General features: G+C 40.8%; 1 protein-coding gene across 1 annotated transcript; it reads right to left on the reverse strand.

Moving 5' to 3' along the window:
- Positions 1-245: 245 nt before the first annotated feature.
- LOC149459278 (uncharacterized) lies at positions 246-24,423 on the reverse strand. Its single transcript, XM_089681304.1, has 5 exons — positions 24,384-24,423; positions 19,770-20,686; positions 5,986-6,138; positions 4,551-4,745; positions 246-335 (listed from the first exon to the last, which is right to left on the reverse strand). The coding sequence occupies exons 1-5, from the start codon at positions 24,421-24,423 to the stop codon at positions 246-248; spliced, it is 1,395 nt and encodes a 464-aa protein (XP_089537430.1).
- Between the last annotated feature and the right edge of the window lie 216 nt (positions 24,424-24,639).

Here is a 24,639-nt window from a genome sequence, read left to right on the forward strand (position 1 = left end):
CTGCTATACTTTTTTCATGTATGAACTGTGAAGGAGTGATTGGTGGGTGTTACACATGTGCAGTGAGCACTAACTGATGGCATATACTGTATATGTGTGCGATAGCTTTGATCTGAAACTCCTCAGCACACTTTAGTCTTCTATTACCATGTAAAGTCTTTGGGAATTATTTTGTTCCTAAATGTTGCAAGCAATCCATCTCTGTCTAACAAAGCAGCACATTATTATACTCCCTTCACCATGCTTCACACCAGGGATGTGGATTTGATGTTGGCAACTGCTGTTTTGTTTTCTACATTGTATTTCCCAATTAGTGTAACTTTTGTCTCAGCTGTCTGTAGAACATTGTTCCAGAAGTTATATGGATTAATTATGTGGACTTAAGTGAACTTAAGACGAGCATCAATGTTTTTTGGAGAGCAGTGGATTTTTCTATGGTAGTAACATGAAAATCTCTCTTGCTTACTATTTGTCGTATGGTAGACTCTCATTGCAAAACTAGTTGAGCAAATTATTAACAAAGTAGAGTTTTAAACATTTTCTTCCTACTAGTGGTGATTGTAAAATTCTGGTCCTTGAGTAAATGCAGTCTAACTAACTAAATGTGAGCTGATGGCTAAACACATGTTTTAACCATTTGAGGTGCAGCATTGAGACAATAGCTATTTGGCTCACCAGTATTTTAATGACACAAGGACACAAGCTGCTAACGATGTTGCTCCTACAGATGTAATCAATACCCAACTAAGGCAGGTCATACATGATTAATTTTCTTTTGTTCAACCAGTGGGTTAAACAAAAAGAAAATTATTGATTCCCCCGTCCACACATTAAAAGTGTAGAATCTCTTCTGCTATATTTGACAGTGGGAAGGCTTCCCCACCACCAGAAAACACTCATCAGCTCTGCCAACTATAGTCAGCTGATTGAGCAAAAATTTTCCAACAGGCTTGTTGTACAGAAGGTCGAGAGATCAACTTCTGTACAATCAACCTGCCCACTGACTGATCGAAATTCGGCTGGCCCATGCTACAATGGCTGAATTTCAATCCATCTATGGCCAACTTAAGTTTTCAGTGTTTTTTTTTCTGTTATACAAACCAATCCTTTGGGGCTTTTTTTATGCTTTCACCCAAGATTCACACAACTTCTACCCATGAATCACTTATTTTCCAGTTGAAACTTATGTGAAAACTCTGTAAATCTTTGGTGAAAGAACTGTAAATCATGGGTGAAAACAATGATAAACATACACCTTTATGTGGGATTTGAAATGTTAAGAGGGAAAATAAAATTTGCTTACAGTGGTTCCAGAGGGATCAAAGGTGCTGCTGTTTGCCGGATTTACTATTAAACACATTGTAACAATATTATTGCAGCAATATATTTTTTCATTTAATGCTTTTACTATAGTTTTCCTTGAACTGGACATAATGTCAGTTAAAGCAATTAACTGATTGCTAGAGAATACTGCTAAAAGAAAGTTGTTTTTTTACTGGGGGAAAAAGGTCACTAAAAATTACAGTTATTGCTGTATCAGTGGGGCCAAAGCTAAAATATAAAAATGCTTCAAATCCATAAGGAATATGTTATGCAGAATTGAGCAGATTCAGCATGCATGGGCTAACCTGATAATAACTGTGGATAGTTTGCACATCTAATTTTGCTTAAGACATATAAAACTTTCATGTAGCACACTGATTTAATAAACACCTTACTCCACTTTTTTTTATTAAGGCTTACAAATATGAAACAAAATTGTTTTACTTTTTACATTTATTTTTTTCAATATATTTCCAATGTTGTAATGATATTGACAACTACATCTTTTTGAAATTGGCAGGGCAGATGCCACTGCAGTCTGATGATGGTATTGTTATTCTTGTTCATTAAAGCATCTATAGTTGACATAGTGATCACATGACCTGGAACCATACTGAATGATTTCTGATTATCAGTGGGCATACAAGCTGTCGTAACAGTTGGGAATGAGTGGCACCAGTCACACATGTCAGCACAGCTGGGTAAGGGACCCCCCCCATGCTTCCTAACTCATAGATTTGAGCACACCTGCAGGATCAGTGTTCTAGAACTAGTCCTACCAAGCTGGGTGGGAATTGTGCTGACATGGTCAGGAAAGGAAAATTACGGTAAGTATCTGTCATTCAATTTTCCTCACAGCTTTATGTCAGCACAGATGGGAACTAACTAGCCACACAGGGGAGGGATAATGCTACACACTCAATTCTGGCTAAAAAGCAGAAGCCAGGATGCCTCTGCCAAATTCAACTGTCATTAACCACTTGCCGACCGCGCATAGCCGAATGACGGCTTCACCGCGGCCGGCCAGTTCTGAGTGGACGTCATATGACGTCCTCCCAGAACGCGCTCTCCTGCGCGCCCCAGGGGGCGCGCACCCGGCGATCTCCGTGATCGCTGTGTCCTACGGACACAGCTGATCACGAGATGTGGTGAAAGGCCGATCCCACCGGCCTTTTACCACGTGATCAGCGGTGTCCAATGACACGCTGATCACAGGAAAATGCAAGTGCCGGTTCTCGGCTGCACTTTCCTCACGCTGTCAGATCGTGAGGAAAGTACTGCCGAGAACCGGCAGTTGTCAGAGCGGGGATCGGCACCGATCATCAGGGCACTGATGATCAGTGCCCTGATGATCGGTGCCCAGCAGTGACCCCCGCAAGTTCCGATCAGCTGTGCGCCCACTAGCCCCGCCCACCCATTCCCAGCAGTGCCCCCACCTGTGCCCAGCAGTGCCCCCACCTGTGCCACTCTGCAGTGCCACCTACCTGTGCCCAGCAGTGCCACCTACATGTGCCCAGCAGTGCCACCCACCTGTGCCCACCCACCTGTGCCCACCAGCGCCACCCACCTGTGCCCACCAGTGCCACCCACCTGTGCCCACCCACCAGTGCTGTCCACCAGTGCCACCCACCAGTGCCACCCACCAGTGCTGCCAGTCAGTGCCACCAGTCAGTGCCCAGGGGTTGTGCCAGTCAGTGCCCAGAAGTGATGCCAGTCAGTGCCGTCTATCAGTACCCATCATCAGTGTCACCTATCAGTGCCGCCTATCAGTGCTGCATATCAGTGCCGCCTATCCGTGACCCCTAATTAGTGCTGTCTATCAGTGCCGCCTATCCGTGCCACCTCATTAGTACTGCCTATCAGTGCCCTTTAGTGCTGCCTATCAGTGCCCATCAGTGCCGCCTATCAGTGCCCATCAGTGCCGCCTCATCAACGCAAATCAGTGAAGGAGAAAAAATACCTGTTTGAAAAATTTTATAAAAGAAACAAATAAACTTTTTTTTTTTTTCAAATTTTTTGCACTTTTTTAATTTATAGCGCAAAAAGTAAAGCGCCCAGTGGCGATTAAATACCACCAAAAGAAAGCTCTATTTGTGAGAAAAAAATGATCAAAATTTCATATGGGTACAATGTTGCATGACCGCGCAATTGTCAATCAAAGTGCGGCAGCGCTGAAAGCTGAAAATTGGCCTGGTAAGGAAGGGGGTATAAGTGCCTGGTAGGCAAGTGGTTAAGACTGCTTCTATACAGTAATGAGTCATGAACTTATATATTGACCCCCATGTAGTTGCAGATAGTGTCCCGGGACACTCAGCCTGCTGCTGCTTACAAATTCAAGACCCTTTGGGTGGACAGAAGTGATCCCCCCTGGCACAGCCAAACCTTTCAACTTGCAGGGGAAGGAGACGAGCTTCACCAACCAGGAGGCAATAATCTTGTTGGAAGCCATAAAATCATTACACGCTCCACCTGGAATGATAAACAAGTGCTCCAACTTCCTGATGCCAGATGTCGCCTTGATGTTAAATTTTAAAGCTTGACCCACATCTGATGGGCTAACTTCTTGGGTACTCCCCAAGAGGGATGTAGGAAGGACAACTTTTCATGTGATATGGACTATGAAGGCCACTTAGGCAAGATCTTGAGCATCAGCATGAGTACCACCCTATCTGGGATGAACGTAGACAGGGTTCTTTAAACCTCAGGGCCACTAATATGGATACTCTTCTGGTTGATATAATTGCCACCAGGAAAGCAGTTTTCAGTGAGAGGTACCACAAGGGGCCACTTTGATTGAAGACAAGCAAGTCCAACACCAGTGGGAGATCCCACTTCACAAACAATCTCTTAGGTAGGTTTCAACCAAGTTGCAGCTTGAAGGACAGTATAATTGAGTGTTGGATGCCCACTGTAAGCCCATGAAGGCAGAGATAGCTGAAATGTGGTCCTATAGCGTACTTACTCATGAAACTAAATCAAGGCCCGTCTATAGAAACTTAAGAATGTGACAGATTTGGAGAGCCCAGTGTAAACCTTGATCAGCAGCAACCCTGTGATTTTATGTCATATTCTACTATAGGCACTGTTAGTGCTGTTCTCCTTTGCTTTCATAAGAGTATTTACAACCTTTACAGAGCCCCTGAGATATATTAGCCTCTGCCTCTCAAGACCCAAGCCTGAGCCTGTCAGGTGTTGGGTGAATGTGACTTTGGAGAATCCGATCTTACTGGCAGAGGGAGTGGATCCTTGGCACTCATTAGGAGGGGCATAGGGTACCAAGGCCCCTTCATCCAATCTGGGATCACCACCAGAGTGGATCCTTGGCACTCATTAGGAGGGGCAGAGGGTACCAAGGCCCCTTCAACCAATCTGGGATCACCACCAGAACTATCATCTTCCCCTGCCACAGCCTCAGCAGGAAGCTGAGAATCAAAGGGAGAGGCAGAAAGGCATAAGCTTTCCTGAGATCCACTATGTGATCAGCACCTCCACCCCCATTGCTTGTGGATGCTGGACCCTGGAATAGAAAGCAACTTTCTGTTGATTGAGGATGTGAACAGGTCTACCTCTGGAAGTGATTACCAAGCTCATTCGTTCTCAAAAGACTTGCGGCAGTCTGGGCTATATATTGTCATCCAGGATTGTCCTGGACAAATTATTTGCCTAAAGATTCCCCCAACCGGGCATATAGGCAGCAGATAGCTGCAGGATATTGACTTAGACCAACTCTAGAATCAGGGAAACTTCCTTCAGGAGGGAGACACTATGTGCCCCCTTGTTTCAAGGTGTAGGCCACAGCCGTTGTGCTGTCTAACTTCACCAGAGCAGGTCCACTTTGGATGAGGTCACTGAAGGCTAGGAGAGACTGAAATTCAGTTCTTAACTCCTGCTTTGCTGGTGTCTTACTGCACCACCAGCCACTAGGTTGCCAGATGGGAATGACATCACAGAAGATTCTGCTTTTCCAACTACAAGTTTTGGCTCGCTTCCACACAGGGTGTAATTCATATCTTCTGACGTCAGCCCTCTGACTGCTACCAGTCCAGAAACTCAACTTGATAGGGGGTGAGAGTTCAACTGAGTCTACCTGACCTGCTGGATCTGAGATGTGAAGGATGAAAGATCTTCCAAATATGACCTGAAATGCCTGCCTTGAGTGGCTATGTCTCCATCACTAAAGCTGCACCTATGTCCAAGGAGGGACCACCAAGTGCCCATAAGACATGTATAGTTGGCACAATTCCCAAAATACCAGAAAGCATTCTGACATAAAGCTCTTTGATGAATTCTTGGATTACGTACTAGCTTTTTCTTTGACCCTCTCTGGAGTAAGCATGGAAACGGACTCTTGAACTCCAGTCTCCTTTAACTCAACAGATGTTTATCTTGACGCAGGAAGTCAAACTGACCACTATTAATTAAGCCTACACTTTCCAAGATCAAGAAAAATGCACTTATTGAGTACATCCTTGAAGGCCACAGCATCTTCTAATGGTAAAGTCATGTATCTGGCCAATCCCATAAGGGACACACCAACCAAAGTGGTGATTCAAAACCCTTGACATCCTGCTGTGACAACATGCTCCAAGCTTGTAGAACAGGCACTTGATTCAGTCACCATAAGAGAAGTGTCAAGCCATCCTCGGGAGGCACTTGAAATACCTCCACAGCTTTGCTTCTATTTAAAGGAATTTCATCAACCTTACAAAAGGAGGAATCAACAACCTGGACAAAGGTCGTCCTTATCTTCTTGTTCAGAAGGGACTGATGAGGATTGATTGGCTTGTGAAGGCTCTGAGACCAGTTATAATTGTCCTAAAAGGAAAACTGGACATTGCCAGAAAAGATGGCCTTTGCAGAAGGTGAATTCAGCAATTCTTTTAAAGTGGCTTGACCACATGTTTAATTGTGACAACTTGGTCACCATCATCTCAATTACTGTCTACAAAGCAGGAATCATACAGTCATGTTTGGCCACATGTTCTTTGGATGAATCTGGTAAGGGCTGATTTGACTGAGAAGGTTCTGAGACTGCTGACTGGCAGAATATATGACCCCTTCACAAGGTGAGTGGAAGCAACTGCTTTAGAATGTATTGACCACATGGCCAATGAATGTGATAAATTGTTAGGTGTCAACTTCTTTATCCCTGGTTGCTTGAACCAGCAGGGCTCACACAGTCATGCTCACCTGAATCTTAGTTTGGAAGATTTTGAGGAGGATTGTTTACCTGGAAGGCTAGGAGACTGCTCATTCATAGAACAGATAACCCTTTCACAGTGTGAATGAAAACATTCCTTTAGAGTGTATTGGCCTCACGTGACAACCTGTTAGATGTCATATTTGTCTTTTTAGTTGCTCGAACAAAGCAGTATTCATGCAGTCATGTCCATCCTCATCACCCCCTTTGTAAACTCTGAAGAAGGATGCTTTGCCTGGGAAGACTAGGCAGCTTCTCATTGCCAAAGCAGATAACCCTACAATGGGTAAGTGGAAACCATTCCTTTAGTGTATTGACAATGTGTTTATTGAATGGGACATCTTGTTAGGTGTCATCATCTCTATCCCTGTCTGCCTAAACCAGCAGGATACATAGTCATGCTCGTTTGCCTCTTCCTTTTCATAGAGTTTGAAGAGGCTGTCTTGCCTGGCATGGCTATGAGACTTCTAATCGCCAGAACATATAACCCTTTTACAGGGTGAGTGGAAACAACTCCTTTTGAGTGCACTGGCCACTTAATGAATGTGACAACGTGTTGGGTGTCATCATCCTCATTTGTGGTTGCTTGAACAAAGCATGATTTATATTGTCATGTCCATTTGTCTTTTCCCCTTTAGAGAGTCTGAAGAGACTGTTCTACCTGGGAAGGTTATGAGACTGCTCCTTGTTAGAACACATAGCCCCTTCACAGAGTGAGTGAAACACTTACATTCATGTTTATCTGTGTATTCTTCTTTGAAAAGTCTGAAGAGGGTTGTCTTGCTTGGCAAAGCTCTGAAGCTGTTCATTGCTAGACTAGATAATCCTTTTACAGGGATTTGCCCGCTGCTTACAGCAGCTAAAAAAAACTACAATAATTTAATGAAGTAGAAAATACCTTGCTTAGTAACAAACCCTAAAGGGTTAACCACTGCTAGAGGGATGCTGATACTCAAGCTTCCAACCATAGCCCTGAAGTCACCAGGTGGGTAATGAACCAAACCTTGCCCTGCCAGTGAACAGGACATGATGAAAATGTTTTGTTAAGAAAAGCAATAAAAAGGTAGGAATCTGCATCAGAATTACAATAATATTCTACGATGTACACAAGTCATACAAGGAAATTGTTGACAACATAAAGACCTCTTTTTTTTTTTTTTTTGAGAAATTGGAGACCACAAACAAATACTAAAGGGATTTCCTATACTCCAACAGAAAATGCTGGCTATGGTAGTCATCCACAGGTGACTCCTTTACCTTCTCTGGGAATGCTGGTCTTTTGAGGGGGTTGGCATAATGGCAAAATAAAAAGCAAATTTGAGAAGCCACCAACAGGTAATGCCATGTGTGAACAGACAAAGTATTACTTTGTACACCTGTTATGCAGAGTACTATCTATGGAGGAGCTCAGGGTATACACAGCGGCTGCAGGGAACAAGGCACAACAATACCCAGCAATGCAGCATTCATTTGGATACAAAGCATTTTTACATTTAGCTCATCCAACCTCCGCCATCCTACTGTAAACACTGGCACTGCACAGGTGTGCATGCCTAGAGACTCTGCTTACACCGCTGCCCACTTCACATGGAGCCAGCGGATCCCAGACAAGGCTGTTAGCCGTGATGAAATATTTTATAAAAGTTGGTGTAGCGCTGTATGTGCTAGAATTAAATTAAATATTGTCAAATCATATTATTGTGAATAAATGATATAACCCTGTGTATCCTCATTACCTTAATTATAAAGTGCAGTATAATCCAAAAATTAGATAATAATCAAAGTGACCAAGTGTTACACAGTGACATATATGGAGTTTTGGAATTTGGAATAAAGCGTGGTGACGTCATTACGTTTGGACAGCAATTGCCATCTTGGGATTTCTTGTATGTACACCTGACTATGGGTTACACAGTACATGCTTGATGTGTCTGTGACCCTTGATTTTAATATAAGTAGCCCTTTGGCATTGAATCTTTTTTACCAATAAATATCTAAATACTACACTATGGAAGTTCTATCTTTGACTTCTTTTTGAGCCAGTTGAAGACCCCTTAAAGATGTGTTTGATTTTGGTGGGAGCTGTTCCTCTGTCCCTTTAAAGGGAGAGATCCATCCAGCCTCGGATCATCCGGGGATATTGATTGCTCTATGACTCCTTGAGGGTCGAATCTGTGAGGTGAGCGCACAGACCAGAAGGTGATGGATAGATTGGCAAATTGGAATATAAAGTTGAAAAATTGAAAAATCTGGATATTTTATTTTTTGTTTTATAATTTTTCTCGTGCAATTTAATATATTTTTTTTACTTCTTGGGACTTTTTGCAATTCAAATATGTCACGGTGTAATACTTGGTCACTTTGATTATTATCTAATTTTTGGATTATACTGCACTTTATAATTAAGTTAATGAGGATACACAGGGTTATATCATTTATTCACAATAATATGACTTGACAAGATTTAATTTAATTCTAGCACGTACAGCGCTACACCATCTTTTATAAAATATTTATCTCATCTTTATTGGGTGTTAGCAGCTATTTCATCCCCTGAGAGGATATTTGGCAGCGCAGGAGTCCACCCCTTATTTAATTAGCTGTGATGAAAGCCACCGCACGGACCAGCAGCAGGGCTCCCTGGATTATGGATCATTTAGCCGGTACACCAAAGACCGCGTCCAGCTGAAACCCACACACATGGACTGCCAGTCAGCCTTTTAGACCAGCCAGGTAGAGGAGCACACCTAGGTCCTGCACATGGGAACACTGAGGCTGCAGGTGGGCTCAAATTTATGAGTTAGGTCCTGGAAGCATGGGGGGGGGCAGGGCCCTTACCCAGCTATGCTGACATGGAGCTGTCAGGAAAAAGTGCTAGCTAGGGGTTACATTTATTTGCTGCTCCAACTTCCTGTTCCTCTGGGCCAACTGTTACATTAAAATGGTTATTTTTTTTTTTCACTGTGTGATGGTGATTGTTAAAAATATCATTTTAAATAGAACTGCTTAAAGTTGGACCTGTTTTATGAGTTGAATACTAGCCTTCATTACCAGGCCATTTTTTTTTATTTTTCAGTGCTGTGATAGTTTAGCTGTCAATTGCCTGGTAATTCAACACCCGCATTCACTTTCAACAATTTTTCTGACTCACATACAGCTTTTGGGGTGGTTTTTAAGAACCACATTTTTATTTACATTTATATACATGAAAAACACCACCAACTGTAGAAAAATTATTTTCACTTACTTTCTGTTATAAGACATCAAATAAATTACCAGGACAATATAAACACCCCTCAAATTATTCTTTTTTGAAAAATAGACATCCCAAGGTAATCTAATTTTTGCCACAATTGCAAATAAAGAAACATGCTAGCAATGGGTGGTTAAAACATGGAGCTTGGTAATGGTGCACTAGACACATTGCATTATTCATGTATGTGTCATACACAGAGGTAGGACAAGGTGAAAGGGTTAATGCAGAGGTCACATACAGTGGGGAAATGAAGATTAGGGGGTTAATTTGCAGGATGAAGGAGGTGAAGACATTAATGTACAGGTCACAGACAGAATGGATGTAAGATGTACAACTCACTATCAAAGGAGGATAAAAGGTTATAAAATATTCCACAATCAAATTAATAACAAACCCTACACCTTGAATCTGCTGAATCCTGCATCCGATTGACAGATTAGGATGCAGACAGACTGCATTCTAATCAGTGCATCAGATCTGCACAGATGTACACTCCAGGATGCATGTGGATATCCATGTAGGTCTGTGCAGCCAGTCGCATGGCATTAATTGAAAAGTGCTGCCTGCACTGGCCCACATGGATGAAGACAGCCCCTTCAAACAGATTGGTACACCTATGCCATGTTAATGAGGCCTAAATCTGTCCCAGGGTATATGGCCTAAAGGACAATTTAAGTTGGATATACGTATAACAAATGGAACTTGAAGTGACATGAAAAAACTGTATAAATCTAAATAACATTATATAAGGTAAATTCAATTATTTCTTGAGTTGTTAGAAGTTTTCATGCTATTGGCCTTTAGAATCTGATTTCAATGTGTATTCCAATGTTTAATAATTAAAATCTGGTGTTTTCCTAAATCCTGGGAGAATGGGGTTTCCAAATTAGGACATAGCGTTACCTATAATGCTACCACCTCCCCCTCACTCCCCCTCTCTGTTGGGGTCCCTTAAGGCTCTGTCCTCGAGCCCCTTCTCTTCTCCATCTACACCTCCTCCCTTGGCCAACTCATACACTTTCACGGCTTCAACTACCACCTATATGCCGACGACACACAAATCTATCTCTCAACCCCCCACCTCACCCACTCAGTCTCTGCCCGAATCACACACCTACTGAGCGACATATCTGACTTGATGTCGCTCCACTTCCTTAAACTGAACCTTTCCAAGACCGAGTTTCTTGTCTTCCCCCCAGCCCGGACACCACCCCCCACTGACTTCCAACAACGCCACCATCAAACCTGCCTCGCAGGCTAGAGTACTTGGTGTCATTCTGGACTCCAACCTATCCTTTCAGCCCCAAGTCCAATCTTTAACAAGCTCGTGCAGACTCCACCTCCGCAACATCGCCAAAATCCGCACGTTCCTAACCCCAGAAATCACTAAACAGCTTATCCACTCCCTCATTATATCACGACTCGATTACTGCAACTCCCTTCTTACTGGCCTGCCTCGCCGCTGGGTATCCCCGCTTCAGTCGATCCTGAATACGGCAGCCAGACTCATTCACCTTTCCAACCGCTCCATCTCCACCACCCCCCTCTGCCAATCCCTCCACTGGCTTCTGATTGCGCAACGGATCAAATTCAAAATCCTAACACTGACATACAAAGCTGTCCACCATACTGCCCCGAACTACATCACTGACCCAATATCCAAGTACCACCCAGCACGCACACTCCGATCCTCTCAAGACCTCCTTCTCTCTAGTTCCCTGGTCTCCTCCTCCCATGCCCGCCTCCAGGACTTCTCCAGGGTGTCACCCATCCTCTGGAACTCCCGGCCCCAATCCATCAGATTATCACTTACTCTCCTCTCCTTTAGACGCACACTGAAAACCCATCTCTTCAGGGAAGCTTACCCCACCCCCTGCTAACTTGCCGACCTCCTCCACTCTTCCTACCACTCCACCCCCCACAGCTATCTCCTCCTGTGCCACCATCCCCTCCCTCTTAGATTGTAAGCTCGAAAGAGCAGGCTCCTCAATCCCCTCATGTTTTGCATTGTATTGGTATTGTTCTGTCACATGTTCTGTCCCCCTTTGTAATGTACAGCGCTGAGCGAACCATTGGCGCTTTATAAATACTGTATAATAATAATAATAATAATACTTGGTAATAAAATTCACCTTAAGAATACTTAAAGTGGTAGGAAACTTTTTTTTTTAACCTACAGGCAAGATTATATTAATGCCTACCTGCAGGTAAAATAAATATCTCCTAAACATGCACCATTTAGGAGATATTCTAGTGAGCAGCAGCCAGTGATGTTACCAGTGCATGTGCTCTGAAGGAACGGCACACCCATGTCGCTCCTTCAGAGCTGTGTACCGTGGCAGAGACTCTTGTGCGCATGAGCGGGATTGACGTCATCACGGCTCGGCCAGTCAAGTGGCTGCAGCCTGCAATCCCGAAATTAAGACCGGGAGAAGATGGAAGCCTTCTCAGTGGTGACAACACGCCTCTGGAGGGCTTCGTTTCAAGGTAAGTCTTTCATAATGTGATAGTATGTGATGCATACTAGCACATTATAACATTGCTTTGCAGGGAGAGTTTTTTTATCCTGAAGTTTACTACTGCTTTAAGTGGTAAATACCATATTTGCTTGCAGAGTACAGTATAACGCAGTTAAATGTTTAAAACCCAAAGGCTCAAACGCTAGTATAAACTCTAAGGCGTGTAGTAAAAAAAAAAAAAAATCAGGAGTTTCGTCCTGTTAAACTGCATATACATTCATTCCATATGACTATAGGGAAAATCAAATGTTATTAGCTTATTTTCATTCAAATAAAATAGGGAGATTCAGGAAAATACCACCATACGGCCACTAGATGGCGCTGAGGATCACCATAAATAAGTATTTATTGCCTATGATTAGCAGCTCCATTTAGTGTCCATAATTCAGTATTTTCCTGATTCATTCTATTATGTATGCATAAAAAACATCTGAGCTGGAGAGAGAATAGACTAGTAACATTCATTGTTTGCCCAAAACATGTACATGCAGTTTCAATGGATGGATAGCTCTGTAATTTTTTTTTTTATTCGTTAATGCAGGTATTTATAGAATGGCAACAATGTATGCAGCACTTTACATATATATTCAAATCAGTCCCTGCTCTCAAGGAGCTTACAATCTAAGTCCCCTCCAAAACTAAAATAGGCAAGACAGAGCTGCTACCTCCATCATCCTCATCATCTTCGTGGGCTTCCATCTTGTAAGGTCTCTGGAAACCTCCAATCTTCAAGTAATGTAAGGAAAAGCTGGTGTCATAGTATATCTGCTACAGTCAATGGTCTTTATTAATATTCGTGAGATATAGTCATGCAGGAAGCCAACGCATTTCGGTTGTCAGGCCTCAGCCATGACATTGGCTAATACTAATAAAGATCATTGATTGTAGCCAGTTTACTGTGGCACCAACGTTTCCTTACATTAATCTATGGTCTCTAACTCACATTCATACATAAACATATTAGGGCCAATTTAGACCAGAGCCGAATAACCTACCAACATGTCTTTGTAATGTGGGAGGAAAACCTAAGCAAGCACCGATGTAACCAATGATAAAGAATTAAGGTTTGGGCCTCCACAAAATAAAATTAGATAGGGACAGCTAATTCCCTTATTCTTTAGGGATTTGTGTAAGGGAACAGTTAAAGTTAGGGTGATTTTCCTGACAAAATAAGATATTATGTTATATATTTGATTATATCGCAACCACCAATAAACATTTGAAATCTGGAGGATGTATTACATGTTTGACATAATTTCTATATGGAATTGTTATAGTATTTCTGAGTGTTTGACTAGTAACAATGCTTTGAAAATAATAAGAAATTTCAAAAACCATTATTAAAACCTTGTGATTCATGAATGGGGATGTCTTATTCTAAAATACAGATCAGGTATCATTAAACTTTACAAAGAGTAGAATGTATGACCATACATGTGAAGACACCTTGAAACTACCAAATATTTTTGTTTCTAAAATATTGTTTTGCAAACATAATGCAAACTTTTGTAGTACATGATTTCTCAGACAAAAGCAAAGAATGGAAAATAATACAATTCCTAAATATTTTATGAATTGGCAACTTTCTTTGCTATCTTTGTTGTTCTTTGGTGTTTACGCATGTATTTTTTACAAGAGGAGCATGTTTTTTTAGCCTGTATCTTTTTTTTCCTGTATGATAGCAGAGTTTCAAAGTTTATTCCCTTGGCATTAAACCCTTATATTCTGCCGAGTATACAGATAAAGCACATACAGTGTATACAGTATAATATTTGTTTGCCAAGAGCATTTTATTGAACATTTGGGTTGTAGTGTAGATCAAAGCTTTGCTGTAGCTATAAAATTAGTTTAAACAGTAATTTGATAATTTTTGCTTTACAGAATTCCCCTGATATCAATGTATACCACATGCATCATTTATGCAGTATGTATTTAACCTAGTGGCTGCAAATGTTTTCTTTAATGTTATCAATTATTCATGTAGAGAAACAATAAATTCTTCACATACTATAAAGAATTTAAAACTTTTATAAACAGTGCTAAAATTGTGTTTTCCCTAAAGGCTGTGATTACGCTCTCTGGTTTGCATTCATAAATATTTTATAAAACATTCATACTGAAAGAATTAAAAATGAAATACTGTTCTAATAGACATTAAATCCAGTAATTAAAACACAGTTATAAGTTAATTTAACGTGTTTATATGTGTTAGCATTCTTTCACTCAATATTTAAAATGTAAGTTTGAATCTTCTTTGTACTCTCGCAACCTATTATAATACCTAATGTTTTTGGTATTTAGATATATAAATCTTGATAACTGTTCCAAGTTTAAATTGTACAATATTGGCATGATTAATGAAAGTGGAACCATTCTATATTTTATGAAATTTAACATATTGTGACCACTGTATAAACCTATTTCAGATAAGTTTAATTTGTTTCCAAATAAAGTACAGTATATATTTTCCCCTGGTTTTCTGGTAAATTTCCCATGCTATCCCTACCCTATTAATGTTAGACGCTCTATGAAATATGCTATACTGTATTTAAAATTTAAATTTAACAAAATATACTGAATCACTGCTGACTAAAGAGGTTGACTCTGCCTCCAACCTGGATACTAAAAGCTGTTCTGACCTACAAATTAAAGAAAGCACATTCACCTCAGTGACCAAAGCCTAATATTTTACATCATGGTGGAAGAGGCTCTGTCATTACCTAAATGTATGTTCACAAATCGAGAGATCGCTATACCTTCAATGCTGATATAAAAGCAGGAATGAAAACTTGGCTTAAACGAGAGATCTCTAGTTTACTATAAATGAGTGAGTGCCATAGTACTACAGTATATACAGTATATTGTATTTATATGTGTGTGTGTGTATATATATATATATATATATATATATATATATATATATATATATATATGTGGACCAGACAAGTCGATGAATATTAGGTGTCACAGAAGCTAGCTCCTGAAGATATAGCATTTTGATGATGAAACGCGTAGGGAAGTACCTTCGGTGATGTCACTTATGCTGTCTGGAAAGCACACTGGTTGTGTTTCCAGATGCGTACACCAGATTCTCTTTGCTAATGCAAGTGCATTGACTTTGCTTTTTTTGCCTATTCAATTAACATTTTTACACTATGAAAGGTTCTCCCCCTTTGCTTCTTCCTGGATATGTTGGGCATCCATAAAATTATCTGAGATCTTAAAGAGACTCCAGCAAACATGGGACTCTGGAGAGGTGCTTACCAAGCAGGATAACGCTGGTTTATTGGTGCAATTTGACTTATTGTTTATTTAAGATGCCATTTTCATCGGGTGAGTAACTTAGCAAACTCCATTCTGCCATTACATTAAAGGATAATGTCACCTTTTGTAACATGTTACAATTAGACCGGCCCCTGACTCTCCCCACCCGCCCCCGACCCCCGCTTTGACTGCTAGTTGGAGATCGTCTCCCCCCTCACTTACTGTCACATTTTTCAAAACGTGGCCGTGCGGGGCTCCGCCCACATGGCCTCGTCATTCATTCAGTCATCTGTGAATGAGAGACTACAAGTCCTGACAGCCTTTGCGGCTCTCAGCTTGTAGTCCTCAATCAGCTACCACACCGCTGAATCCCGTATAAGCAAGCAGATATACTGACAGATCTGCAGGAGACCTGCATGACATCAGCGATCTGCTGATCGCTGGAACAAAGGTTTCCAAGCTCCTGCAGACAAAAATAATAAATGCACATTTTTCTTACCTGCAAAAAATGTGCATTTATTATTTCTTTCTAAAAAGTGAACTTATCCTTTAATCGTCAAAAAAGAATCACCATCTTGCTTCATAAACATTGGTTATTTATTTGGTACATGTGCATGAACAAACTGAATAACTGTTTCTGGCTTCCCTGCTATTCCTCAAGTTCACAGGTATGTAGTGAATACACTCTATGCAAACAAGGGAACATTTGTTCATAGGTAAGTACACTGTGTAGCTGGCCAGCTAAGACCAGTCCTAGGTTGTTAATATGGTTCACATATATGTGTATACCAAACCTGCCAATAACCTCAGTACAGTATACAGTGCATATGTTAAAGCCAAAAGCAGAATCATTGCTGTGATTTATGTCTTTGATTGTTATATGACATTTATATATTCATTGTGTTAGCAGAAGCAGAAAAGGAAAATGTGCCTTTAAGAGTTAGTTAAAGGTGAGCCAATCACAGACAGCCTCACACTGTACAGAGCCTTAACCAATCCCAGCCAGTTTCACATTTGTGCCTGTGTAAAACTCCCTGCTAGTATTTTCTAGAGACACATGCTCACCAGACAGAAGAGGAAACAAAGTTCCAATCAGAAAAGCTTTATGGAAGCAGAGAAGGCCAAATAGGTATTTAATGCACTTGTGTGTTCCTCTGTTGTTTAGTAATGCAGGTAGATCTGTATGTAAAAACTGTTGTATGTGTTTACTTGTAGTTCCACCGAATTTATCGAATCAAGTCACTGTAGAGTAATCATAATCGAACGAATTTACGAACTTACGAATCAAGTCACTGTAGAGTAATCTAACAAATTTTTAAATCCAAGTGAATTTATCAATCTATCGAAATATACAGAACGAATTTATCAAATCAAACCACTGTAATATGAAAGAAATAAGCTACTGTATGATAAATGAAACAAGCCATTGTAAGCAGTTATATGAAGAAGATTGAAGTTATTAAAGAAGTTAACTAAAGTATTCGGTGTGCTCTTTAAACCTACTGCATCCATAGAGCGGCATTGGAGGAATTACAGAGTAAAGTCAGTCTAATCAAACAAAGAAACAGCAATTGCATAATTTTTCTAATGCCACAGCGCACTAGGCACCAAAGGGTGCTGCGCCTGCCACACACTGAGCTGTTCAGTGTACTTATCTGTATATAAGTGTTCTTTTGTTTGCACAGCAACAAAGATAAATCCAAATACTGGATTTGTCATTTATTTGTGCAGCAACCCTTTCTTTATTGCTTTTTGTGATTTGATGGATGTTGGAGCTCATCTGATTGATTGATATTGTGACAGTGCTGCACCATGATGTCAGAAAGATTAGATGTCACCCAGGGTTCCCACTTATGCAGCTTGAGGGGCTTTGGGGTGTCTTTTCAAAGTGGTGAAAACAGGTTTTACAGTTTTCTCCAACATTGGTAACAACTGGATTGGGTCCATGTTCTACAGGAAATCAGCACCCTGATTGTTCAGATGTGCACAGCCCTTCTAGTCAATTGGCTGACCATGACTCCTTCCCCTGGAAACAAGCTGCTGCAGGAACAGCATGTGTGAAGAGACACTGGGAGAGTAACTGCCCTGGCCTCAAAGAAAGGAAATCTAATTTGGCCAGGCTGTTGCCTGCGTGATATTACGAGGTAGGGTGTCATTAGGCAGGAGACTGTGAAGAACAGGTGGATATTTTGTTTGTCACAAAGCCGACTGAGACAAAACGGTGGGGCTGTGTGGAGACCACAGAACTAGTTCTGATAGCCAGGAGACTGGAAAATGTATGTTTTTTTTCAGGGTGATGCTGAAAATTCCTGCAAGGGTAACCTTTCGAGTTGTTTTGAACTTTACTGTTAAATAAAAGTAAGTCACAAACCCCAACTGGACTGAAATTGATGAAAAGTGCTACATTTGAGTAAACCTCCCACAACTATATTCATATATATGACAACACATGGGGCCCCCAGGCAATAGGGGATCATGGGGCCCTTGTGTCCTTGCCCAAACTCAAAAAAGCCGATGAAAAAGGTACCAGGGGCATCTCATGGGGCCCCCTATTGACCCCGGGCCCTCAGGCAGTGCCCGAGTTTCCAAATGGTCAGTCCGCCCCTGAACATGACTTCTTACACGGCGTCAATTTAGTTTTTATGTAAGCTACCTGGTAAGTGTGTTAGGAAATTTTTACTTGTTTGTGATGTGCCTTGCCCATTCATGTGCACCTTACTACAAAGGCTAGTTATAAATTGGGGTGATGAGAAAAAGGAGAGAAGCGCCTCTAAGTGCAATAAGTCTTTTAATTCAAGTCTAAATGTAGAAACACTCACATGTGTGAAGTAATCATAAGCATAAAAACCGTGGTTAACAATAGTTAACGGTGGGGTGGTAACCCGGGTGAAGAGCCGTCATCTCTCTGCGATGTGGGGAGGTCAGCTCTCGGCTGGAACAGCGTGGTGGCTGGAGGGGGAACAGCGGTGAGGCCAGCCTTCATGCACGTCCTCCCTCAAAGCCGGATGGAACGCACGCTGGAACGTAGCGGCGGCGTGGCCGTGATGACGTCAGATCCCAGGGTGCACTGCGATGCGTTTCGGAGCATGCACTGGCCGTGGAAGGCGGAAGTGCACTCCTTTTTCAAGCAGGGGGAAGTGGATGAACAGGGGTGAATATATAAGGAACGTGAGTCTAATTGATCAATTAACCAATTAACCAGTGATTGACCATTGCTGTCAGGTGAATAGTGTAAAGTCATGGATGTTAACTGGGGGGTAAAAGGAAACCAAATGGAAAAAAGAGAGGATGTAATAAGTAAGAAAACGGAAGACGAAAGAAAAAAAAAAAAAAAAATTATGTTCTGGGAGATTAGTGGGGTAAAATGTTCACCTTGCAGCACTGGCACATCAATTATGTAACAGTAGTGAGCAGATATTTAGTGGTAATACAGCATGATTGCAAAATGATACAGCATGATTGCAAGATGATAAACATATTGGTAATAATACATGCAGATGACATTATAAAAAGTAAATTACATTGTAAAAAATTGTAAAAAATAGAATAAAATATAAATAATGAACAAAAGGTTATAAATAATAAACTAAAAATTGGATTTAAAAAAAAAAAAAAAACAAATTCGATAAAAAATTCGATTAAAAAATTCGATTAAAAAAAAAAAAAAAAAAAAAAAAAAATAATTTTATAAAGAAAGGGGGGGGGGGGGAAGTATCATTGTGAGTGTTGAGTGGCTGTGAATGGGAGATTGTAGTGTTTATAGTATAGTGTTAATGTCTAATTCCTCGTTGAGTCCGCCTGGGGACAATGTATCTAATGTAAATATCCAATAAGTTTCTTGTGAACAGAGTTTTTTGAAATGATCAGACTCAGAGAGATTGTTGTGTATGGATTCTAAGACCCATACTTGTAGGCCATCAGTGGATTTTTGGTGATATTCAAGGAAGTGGCGGGGGACGCTATGTTTGTCTTTACCATCTTCAATGAGACGTCTGTGCTCGCCAAACCTGGCGCGGAGGGGTCTGATGGTTCGTCCCACATATAGGAGGCCGCAAGGGCAGGATATACAATAGATCACATGATCAGTGGAGCAGTTGTAAAATTCTTTGAATGAATAGGTTTTTCCTTTTGTGGTGAAGTTTTTTTGTCCGTGTTTAACAAATTGGCAAGTTTTCCATAGCGCTTTGTTGCATCTATACATGCCGACAATGGGTATGAGGCAGATTGTGTTGAGTGTGTTGGTGGGTGGGTTGTATTTGCTGGGGGCAATCTTGTTTTTAAGGTTGATGGCTTTGCGGTAGGTGTATTTTGGTTTTTTATCTAAGATGTCTATTAAATGTGGATCCTGTAGTAGTATCGGCCAATGTCTATTGATGATAGACTCCATTTTGTGAAAGTTGTTGTGGAATTTGGTTATAAATCTGACCTGGTTGGGAGGCTGTGTGTTATTGTGTGTTTGGGGTCTACCCTTGTGGTAGAAGGAGTGGGCCTCATCTACTAGCTTGTGTGGGTAACCTTTGTCTAGGAATTTCTTTATTAGAATGTCACTCTGGAGATTGTAATCTGAATCTGTGGTGCAGTTTTGTCTGAGACGACAGAATTGTCCTTTAGGTATATTTTGGATCCATTTGGGGTGGTGGCAGCTGTTGAAGTGGAGGTATGAGTTGCCAGATACGGGTTTGAAGTGGTTTTTTGTTAATATTTGGAGATTGTCATGGTATAATTCGAGATCTAGGAATACAAGAGTATGTTTGTGGTGAGTGGAGGTGAAGGACAGTCCAAAAGGATTTGAATTGCAATGGGTTACGAACTCGTCTACGTGTGATATTGGTCCATCCCAGATGACGATAATGTCATCTATGTAACGGCCGTAAAAGATGATGTGGGCGGCAAAGGGATTGTTGTGCCATATGTGTTTGTCCTCCCAGAAATTCATAGTCAAGTTGGCATATGAGGGTGCAAAGTTGGCTCCCATGGCTGTACCTTGAGCTTGTAAGTAGAAATCGTGGTTGAATGTGAAGTAATTGTGTTTGAGGCAAAATGAGGTGGCGTCTACTATAAAGGAAGATTGTTTGGGGTTGAGTGATGGATCCAAGGATAGATAATGCTGGATGGCGGTGATGCCTACATCATGGGGTATCGAGGTGTATAGGGAGCAGATATCTAACGAGACCCAACAATAGTCGGGTTCCCAGGAGTATGTTTGGAGTAATTCTAGCAAGTGTCCGCTGTCCCGGATATATGAGTGTTGAGCCTGTGCAAAGGGGTTGTAGGAAGTGGTCGATATATTGGGAGAAACCAACGTGCATGAAGGCTGGCCTCACCGCTGTTCCCCCTCCAGCCACCACGCTGTTCCAGCCAAGAGCTGACCTCCCCACATCGCAGAGAGATGACGGCTCTTCACCCGGGTTACCACCCCACCGTTAACTATTGTTAACCACAGTTTTTATGCTTATGATTACTTCACACATGTGAGTGTTTCTACATTTAGACTTGAATTAAAAGACTTATTGCACTTAGAGGCGCTTCTCTCCTTTTTCTCATCTACAGAAGTTGCTACAGCTTATTTGGAAGCCTTGCCCTCAGTGCCACACGGAATCCTACGCTCTTCATACAGTAGCCACTAATACCACCATCACCCATACTACTATTTCCCAGGACTTTGCAGTGTTTGCGCTGTTACAACCCTTCCTCATTTTTTTAATAAATTGGGGTGATTATCATCTTTTCGTATAGCTTGTTCTGCTTTGGTGTGGGGGGCACATTTGATGCTTTTGGCTGCCATTGAGCGCTTGCTGGGTGTTCAGTGTGAGTTAGGACCGCAGTATACAGAGGAGCCTTGACGTGGGGACTGCAGCTGCCATAAATATTTGCAAATGTGGGCAATGAAACCCTCTGTTTTTAACGTGACTTATTAGACATGGCCAACTTGGTTTGTTTGCAGGCTAGCTGGTAAGTGTGCTGGGAAATTTTTTATGTTTGTGAGAAGCAATTGATTGTGCTTTTTCTCAGTAATAGTCCTGTAGTTTTTTTTATCTATGAAACTTCTAGGAGTGTCAGATATATTCTGTAATATGCCTTGAACTGGCCCGGATAACACCAAGGTGACTGACTGCTGCCTGTGAAGCTTTCCAAAGCCTGAGGCTGTGTGTGGGAGAGTGCCTGCATATCAGTCACAGCATGGAGTTTCAATGCTCAGCGCATACAGAGAAAACTGAGTTCGCTGCTGTCATTCACACCACACATGGAGGCTTCACAGGCAGCTGCAGGACATTCAGCCAGAAGCATCAGAGGTTGAAGAAAACTACATTGCTGTTACTGACAAAAGTCATAATTAATTGCTATGATAGAGCAGTACCAGTAAGTGCTGATTGTGTACATTTTATTTATGTGAGCAGCCTAAAATGTGTTTCTTGATGACAGTGTTTTTTTAGGTCAAGCTGTAAATATAAAGTTAACATCTATTCTGAGGTCAACAAAATCTAAAAAAAAACAGTTGTCATTATCTCCTCTACATCATCCTAATACGTAACAACAAAGCACATACAGAGTAAAATAAAGAAATCTCCTGTTGCATTATGGGAACAGATTATTTTCTCTAGTTCCAAACCTCTTCATCTATGGAAGGCTAGGAGAGGGGGGGGGGTCTATTTTTTTTAATCTTTAACATATTAGGAACTTGGGTAACGTATAGTAAACATGCAATATAACAGACAGTACAGTTATAACAATGCAGACATCGTAAATGCCTTAGTAACTACATAGTTTCAGAAATGATCTTTCTTACTTTTTAACAGGTTAACCGCTTCCAGTCCAGCCTATAATAATATGACGGCCGAGCAGAAACGATACCATCCTGAATACACGTTATATGCCAGGATTGTGCCTCGCACGCTTCCCACGCGCTGCATTGCAGTGGAATCTATCACCCACTGTGCCTTATGACAGATCAGTGTACCAGGTAATAACGGTAGTTCACATGGCAATTGTACACAATGAATGGCTTCCATTCATATCCATTCCTTGTGTACTATTGTGTTGATCTCTGTAAACGGTCACAGTGATCACGTAGTACAGTAAGGGACAATCACAGTGCATTTGTACCATGTGATAGCCTTGGACAATCACAGCTTCACAGGAGTATACACAGGTTGAATGTATTTCATTCCTAAAAAATGGTTGCTTATAACAGTGATTATACTATAAACAATTATAGTAAAAATCATGTAACAAAAAAAAAAATCATAATCACCTCCCCAGAGTAGTACAGTTTCCCCATAGTAACATGGTATTGCTCTTCTCACAGTATCTAAAAACAAATTGCAATAAACAAGAAAAAAAAATTTTTACAAATTAAAAAAAATATTATGATATAATTTATATATTTTTTTTACATACTGTCACCAACCAGTGTCTCACCTCCACACCAGTTACATGATGATGTTGTACTACACTGGTGACAGTATAAAACAATTATGAAAAAAAAATGTAATTTCTTAAACTGTGACAAAAATTACATCTTCAGAAAACTCGCCATGCCTCTTACTAAAGACCTTGGACTGTCTACTTTCCAAAAAGGGATAATTTGGGGGTATATGTACTGTCCTGGCATTTTAGAGCCTCACAAAATGAGTTAGGCTGTCAGTACATCAGGATTGATCACATTTCAAATATTTATACCATAGTTTGAGGACTCTAACTTTCCTACAGACAAAATAATATACACTGATTTGTAACAAAGAAATGTAGCAGTATACATTTTGGCCTAAATTTATGAAGGATTCTTTTTTTTGCAAACTTTTATAACAGAAATGCAGAAAAACTTTTTTTTTCAAAATGATCAATCTTTTTCCGTTTATTTTGTAAAAAATATAAAATCCAGTGGTAATTAAATATCACCAAAAGAAAGCTTTATTTGTGTAAAAAAATTATAAAAATTTCATTTGGGTACAGTGTTTCATGTCAAAGAAATTGTCATTCAAAGTGTAACAGCACTAAAAGCTGAAAATTGGCCTGGGAAAGAAGGGGGTGAATGTGTCTGGTATTGAAGTGGTTAAAAAGTTCTGTCATGTGACAATGCTTCTCTTTTTCCTAATAGTGGGGGGTGGGGTTACAGGATACTATGCAGATACACTGTGTGCCTGTATTCCATAGTCTGTTGAGTTTGAGGCAAGATACAGGCTGGGGGTATGTTCAAGAGGAGGGCTGCGATTGGGAGGAAGTGTGCCAGAGGTAGGCTATGATTGGTTTGGAGGCGTGGTGGCTGAACAAACTATCCAATACAGGCATGCTGTGTGCCTGCACGGTGTTCTGTACTAAATAGCCAGCTAAAGAATGAAAACTGACCAAACTAAGACAGATCAGCTTCTGTGCTTTGTGTGATCAGTTTAGAACAAGGCAGAAAGGTGACTGGCAGGATCTACCAGATACTTCAAATGGAAGAAACTAAATGAAAATAATAGAGATTATGATTTCTAAAAGACAAATATATGAACACACCCTAAGAAAATAAATAATAATAAATTCTGTATTTAGAGTAACATACACTTTAATAAAACTAAAAATATTCTTGATGTAAAGATAGATGCAACACGTGCTCAGGAAAGTTTTTGAGAGTAGCAATTCATACTGTTCTAAGCAGTAGCTTAAAATCGTGAGGTCATTCTGCATTTTACATATATTAATCATACAGTAGTACGCTTTTACAAAAAATTATTTAGAAATAAAATAAAACAAATATTTTTAGTTATTTTAACCACTTGCCACTTGTCCACAGTAGACTTACTGTGAGTGGGCAGTACAGTCAGTAACCGCAACATACCTGTATGCCGCAGTGATTTTCCCAGTTTTCTGGAGCGCATGTGTGCCCCCTGCTGACCTGTGCAGTGATTGAACATAGCAAACATTTGTCAGCAGGTTTAAGCCAATGATTTTGCTTTGTCCAATCACAGCACAGAGTTCTGTGTTTTCAAACACACAGAACTCTACACAGACAGTGATCTGGCTGTTTCTTCCTCTTGAAATCAGCTCTGAGTTCAGGGAATAAAAGTAGCCTAATGTGTGAATATAAGCAGCAC

The sequence above is a fragment of the Staurois parvus genome, unplaced genomic scaffold (assembly GCF_062004578.1).
Source record: "Staurois parvus isolate SC_StPar_1 unplaced genomic scaffold, SC_StPar_1.0 ptg000264l, whole genome shotgun sequence".
Lineage (NCBI taxonomy): Eukaryota > Metazoa > Chordata > Amphibia > Anura > Ranidae > Staurois > Staurois parvus.

Bases quoted from the DNA above. Each gene is read 5' to 3' on its own strand.
- LOC149459278 (XM_089681304.1), bottom strand. From the start codon at position 24,423: ATGCGCTCCAGAAAACTGGGAAAATCACTGCGGCATACAG. The intron at 20,687-24,383 runs GTATGTTGCGGT...CCCATGATGTAG, and splicing joins AAAATCACTGCGGCATACAG to GCATCACCGCCATCCAGCAT. The intron at 336-4,550 runs GTAAGATCGGAT...AATGTTCTACAG, and splicing joins AGGATCCACTCCCTCTGCCA to ACAGCTGAGACAAAAGTTAC.